The 6000-nt window shown below is 39.5% G+C and overlaps 1 protein-coding gene across 1 annotated transcript in view; it reads left to right on the top strand.

Annotated features, from left to right (window-relative positions):
* The first annotated feature begins 264 nt into the window (after positions 1 to 264).
* The window catches only part of LOC117433326 (potassium voltage-gated channel subfamily H member 4-like), a 50581-nt gene continuing 44845 nt past the window's right edge, over positions 265 to 6000 (top strand). Inside the window, exon 1 of the mRNA XM_059006733.1 lies at positions 265 to 709. Coding sequence (XP_058862716.1) covers positions 634 to 709 — 76 coding nt within the window. The 5' untranslated portion in view covers positions 265 to 633. The remainder of the gene's footprint in view (positions 710 to 6000) is intronic.

Here is a 6000-nt window from a genome sequence, read left to right as displayed (position 1 = left end):
CAATCAGGTCCCTGCTAAATCTACTCTGAAATGGTCACACTTACCACAGGAGTGTGGCTGCGTGTGTGTCAGCGTGTGAGTGTGTGTGTGTGTGTGCCTGTGCCTGTGTGTGTCTGTGTTTCATTGTTAGAAAACTAAAGGGATTAGGAGAGAATAAAAGTGGGAGTGTACAAGGAAGAGCGAGAGAGAGAGGGAGGGATCGAGGGGGAGGGAGAGAGAGAGAGAGAGAGAAGCAGTAAGAGGTAGCAATTTGGAAAACACAGTTGCTCATGGCACCAGCTTTAACAAGTGATAGAAAGAGAGGCCGCCTCTATGCAACCGATGCAGGGCAATCAGGCCGCACAAATCCTTGCCTTGACATAAGTTACAAAACTAAACCAAAGTGGGGGGGTTATAGCATCAAGAGTGGACTTTCCCTTAATGCATCTACTTCTTGGGGAGAAAGTGTAATAGATTTTCAAAAATCCACCCTGCAGTGAGGATGTGAGGCAAGAGACACAGGGCTGGAGTGGCTTTGTATTTCTTCAAGGCATTCATCTTCCAGCTCTTTCATTCCAAAACCCTGTGGCTTACTGTCTGAGATCGGATGGAATAATTGCGAGGCTTTACTCTGTCTTCTTCAACTAGAAGAAAATGCCTGTAATGAAAGGCTTGTTGGCACCCCAGAACACTTTTTTGGACACCATAGCAACCCGCTTTGATGGGACGCGTAAGTAATTGCTGTTCAATTTCTTTTATATTATTTAGGACTGTGTTCGGTAAAGAGGTCTTGAAGTCTAAAATGTATGAAATGAAAGTTTATTTTTAAGGATTTAGAAAGACTATTTGTGACAAGCACTAAGAGAAACAGACTCCTGAATATAATAATGCTCTATGCAAATGCAAATATAGGATTTATATAGTTATTTCTTTCAGATGAAGCTTTCTTTTGAAACGGAATGGTTTAAACATGGATTGTGGTGGTGTACACACAAACAGACCTAGGAAAATCAGATTGATGGTTTAAAGTTCAGATTTAGTTGTAAAGGAAATTTGTTTGGCAGGGGGGAAAACTTCAAGTGATCATGTATTTTATTGTGATTTTATTTTTTTTGTGCACACTGTACTACAAAGTGCATTGTTAATACACCCCAATAAGCTGTGTGTGTGTGTGTGTGTGTGTGTGTGTGTGTGCGTAAAAATACAATTTCTAAACGTATTAGGGTATTTGTGATAATTAACTTGATTAAAACAGCAATTCGTTTTTTTTAACATTATCTTAAAAAAATAGATTTTTACTTTTAATATCATTTATTAGAAACCAACTCCCAAGTATATGAATCTTCGACTTTCTTATCGTGTATTGAACCAAGCTCTTTGAAAACCAAGTGCTTTGTGAATCAGCTAGCCATAGCACCTTTTTTAAAGGGAGTTGTCTCTTGTTTTCAACCTGCCTAAAACCTCCAGGGAACGAATTAACAAACTGGCAGCAAAGAAAACAGCATGGGGGCTTTGAGGTGTTGTTATAAATGCACTCTCCCTTTTCTTTTAACGTGCAACGTGCAATCAAAGAGCTGAAAGCCCCTTTCTTATTTTTGGATGTACATGTTCACCTAGGAGAGTAGGAGTCTCTGAAATGCTGCAAGTAATCTGTCTCAAGTACACAATACAATTGTTAATTGTTTTGTATCACACTGTTGCTATTCTACGCAATGGGTTTTATGCCAGTCTGAGGATGCATCAAAGAATATAATGCTGAGCTAGCTTTCCAAGAAGGAACTAGGGGTGGTTATCATTGAGCAATGGTGGCGAATCCCTCTAGAACAATGGAAACCCCTTGCAGACTTGTTACATTGAAGCAGTGCAGAACAGACTGAACACAGTGGTCCTTCACCCCATCCACAGTGCTACGGGTGCACTAAACCTCTTATCTGATTCAACCGACACACACACACTTTTGGCAGCAACATTTTGCAAGTAAGGACAACAATCTTCTGATTATTAGAAAAGGCTTTGTTCGTGCAGAGAAAGCGCCTTTCAATAATTCCTCAAGTTTGCCTTAATCATCAGCCTCGGCGACACATAACGTTTTACAGAAACGTAATCTTTGCTTTACGAGTTACGGTCCCTGATAAGGGTTTGCCTGAAGAGCAAGACAAGCATTTTGAAATCTTAACACTTCAGATGAACTTAATTATCAAGTATTTTTTCGCAGATCACTCATTATTGGTACAACTTGCTGCTTTTATGAAATCTTTTAGTCTGAAGCAGCCAGACAGATCCTATTTGTTTATGGCTGTAACGAGTCATTAGTTTCTTGAGGAAATGTATTTTCCCAGTTATCTTGGTAATGAACTGAGTGTATTCATGCACACACTGAAGGCACTTCTCCTCCTTAAAAACATGTGAAAGTCCCTGGTTTCCTCTTACATACATTAATATGATTAAGTCATAGTGGCAGGAGGGTTGACAAATTGAATGTATTCATGGAAAGCCATAGTCACTATTGTTATATCTTCTATCTGTTTCTATGGTAACATCAATTAAAAAGAGGTACTACTTGGTGCTGCAAAATAATTGTGGCTATTCTAGCATTGCACTACAGATTTTAAACTGTAGTGCTCAAAGGAAACGTATCTAAAGTCAGACAAAAGTTTGGACAGTAAGTCTTTGATCCGAGCCTTTCGTTTTTATGAATAGTTTTTTTAGTACCCATCTTTTGTGTTAAGGTTACGGGTGAATCACCAGAAAACTCCACCCATACACTGGCCCCTAAACACCAGGCGGGGACCAAATACCTTCATACAGCTCCTGTTGTTCCTTGAAAGTCTCCTGTTCAAGTTCTGTCCAGATCCAACTCACCCAACCAGATCCACATTTTACTATAAGATACCAGGCAGGAACATAGCAAAGTCCAATTAAGCATAAGCCGTCACAACAGCATGACTTTATGTATTGATTCTGAACACTGCTACTCAATAGGATGTAATAGAACCCCATTGGTATGCTATTGGAATACTTTGTATTAACCTGAAAAAAAAAAAAAAAACAGCTGAACCATTTGAAGACCACAGCATTACCAGCAATGGCAACACACTTGATTTGGCTCAAATATTGCACTGTGGTCCTGAAACAATATCTCGCTATCTAGTGCTGACATGGTACACTGCACAGGATTAGCGGGTGTATATTGGTTTTTATACCATTGTGATACAACTGGTAGGTCAAAAAGTGTTATCAGTGTGGTACAATTCCATCAGTGGTGTATGTGCACAGAACCCTTGCATTGCCATCGCATTGCCATCGCAATGCGATGGCAAACGATGGTCAAACGTCCTGGTTAAACGTCCTGGTTAATCTTCCATTGTTTTTCTCTCAGATTGGTTCTACTTGTGTGGTGTCTTAATGCAGTGCTGCTGACGAGCAGCGAGAGGAAGCAGGGTTGGCCAGGGGAAAGATATTGCTCCAGTAGCCACACAAAGCAAAGCTCCAAAATAAATTTACAAGGCTTACTAGATAATCTGTCCCAAAACATCCCTCGTTTATACAGCATGTGGAAATGTTTAATATTATGGTTTACAGGGGTAACAATTGCTGTTTAAATTAACAGATTTAACTGAATAGCTTGTACAGCAGCCTTGTAATTATCTCCAGGACCTCCAGGAATGAATCACGCAAGATGTTAAAAGTAATAAATCAGGCAGCATTGTTATATTATTGAACTCTCAATTCCAGTTTTATAGAAGAGAGCATTATGCTTATAGGTGTAGAAAGAACAGAAAGGGGTTATAAGTGTTTTGTTTGCAGCGATTATGAATAACTGTATAATGTATAATGTATAATGACACAATGTATAATGCCGTATTCACAAAGCTTTAACCTGGGAGTTGTGCACACTGCCTAAATAATGCACATGCTGAAAATCGAACTGCCATTACTTAGGAAATGTGAATAGGTTGGCATAAAGGGTTTACTTTGTATCATATTATTATTTTATTTCTTAGCAGACACCCTTATCTTACGACTTACAATTGTTACAAGATATCACATTATACATATCACTTTTTTTATATACAGTTACCCATTTATACAGTTGGGTTTTTACTGGAGCAATCTAGGTAAAGTACCTTGCTCAAGGGTACAGCAGCAGTGTCTCCCACCTGGGATTGAACCCATGACCCTCTGGTCAAGAGTCCAGAGCCCTAACCACTACTCCACACTGCTGCCCCTATAGAGTGTAACCATTAACCTGCCCCCCTCCAATATGCTGCCCACATTTGTTCTAAGTGGTATTTCATCCACTAGGGGCAGAATGTTCCAGGGGGGACAGGTTGATGGTTACACACTGGAGTACCAGTTGTACTTAGAGAGAAGACATGCTTGAGGGCCCCTTTGAAGCACAGGACTGTTTTAAAAAGTCACCAGGATGGGATGACTGAAATAGAAAATGCTGTACAAAGTGAATCTAAAAAAGAATACCTTGGTTAAGATAAGAGTGAAAATTTAACCCCATATTTTAACCCCTCTTTAAAAACACAAACTACAGCAAATGTGTATAATGATACATTAATGTCACAATACGATATCTATCACGATATGCAGGTTGCGGTATAATATGTGTCACGATGCATGTGATGGACAATATTGACTACTTGTATGACGCATAATAAGATCAAATGATCATTTAACAATGGACTGGTCTGTTAAAAATCCAAAAGATCTAATGCGATAGGGAGGGTATGTATTCATGCCCACTATAAAACACCCTAATTCTTCATTTAAGAACCATTTGGTGAACTACAATGAGCTCTGTTGTGCTTTTGTTTTTGTGTAATCTTAGATTATTTAACACATTTGAACACATTTGCGTACCAGGGCTGTAGAGGACTCTCCCTAATTGCTGAAGCCTGACACCTTTTCCATGTTTAAACACAATCCTGTTCTGTATAAAGAGTGAGGAGATGCATAGTCCATTGAATGTAGCTTCTGTGTGTTGTGTAATCATAGTCCTCTTTGAGACCTGCCATTGCCAGTGTAGCCAGCCACGCATATAATTAGTGAAGAGGTGCTACTGATTATGTTGAGTATTGTTGCTCAGACTAATGACAGCAGCCTCCATACTGTACCTAGTGGATATTTATGAAAAATAGTTTTTTCTGTTGTCTTGGAAACCTGTTTTCAGAAATTACCCAGCCTTGCTTAAATGGAAAATGTAAAACAAATTAATTAATTAATGTTTTATATATATATTTATAACATGACCTTGCACAAAAATGCATTTGAAATGCAAAATAATTCATCTAAATAACTAAATAAAAACCTGTATTTTAAAACCATGTACAGTATTAGATTGTAAACATAAAATACATCTGGAAAGGACAAAGAACTAGAATGCATCACGAAAGCACTGTTTGGTTTTGTCTCAGAGTGGCTGTGTCTGCTGGTTCATCTGCTTCGTTTGTTAACAAGCTTCTTCCTGGTCTCGGGTGCACTGACAGGTGATTAGAAAATGTTTACACAAGAACACCTGGGGTCCCGTCGTCCCCAGGGCCTGCCTGCTGTCTCTGTGAGTTCCAGGGGAGAGCCTTGCCTTCTGCAGGTTGAAACCACAAGGAAAGATCATACCCTGGATAGACTATGTAGCTCTCTTCCTTTTAATCCCCTTATAAATTTCTGCAGTAACTGTTGCAGTTTTCCTACAGTTTTCCCATGGCTATACCATGTATTTACAATGCCTTCTGTAACAGGCAGCCTGGCTCTTTTGCATTGTGGTTAAGACACTCATTTGTGTTATGCGGGGTCGCCGGTTCGAGCCAAGCCTCCGCTCTGTTACATTGGTGCCGTGACCCGGATCTCATACATTAGCTGCAGCTGATCGCTGGTTCTGAGGGAACTACATTGGCTCCCAGTCTGTGAGAGAATAGATTTCAAGATCTTTTGCACTGTTTATAAAGCATTAAATGGAGTTGGACCAGCCTATCTGCAAGCTGTTCTTCCTGTTAGAATCAATACCAGGAATTT

This window comes from Acipenser ruthenus, chromosome 33, assembly GCF_902713425.1.
Source record: "Acipenser ruthenus chromosome 33, fAciRut3.2 maternal haplotype, whole genome shotgun sequence".
Classification (NCBI taxonomy): domain Eukaryota; kingdom Metazoa; phylum Chordata; class Actinopteri; order Acipenseriformes; family Acipenseridae; genus Acipenser; species Acipenser ruthenus.
The sequence above is the reverse complement of the archived record's forward strand: the minus strand, read 5'-3'. Positions and strand labels throughout refer to the sequence as shown.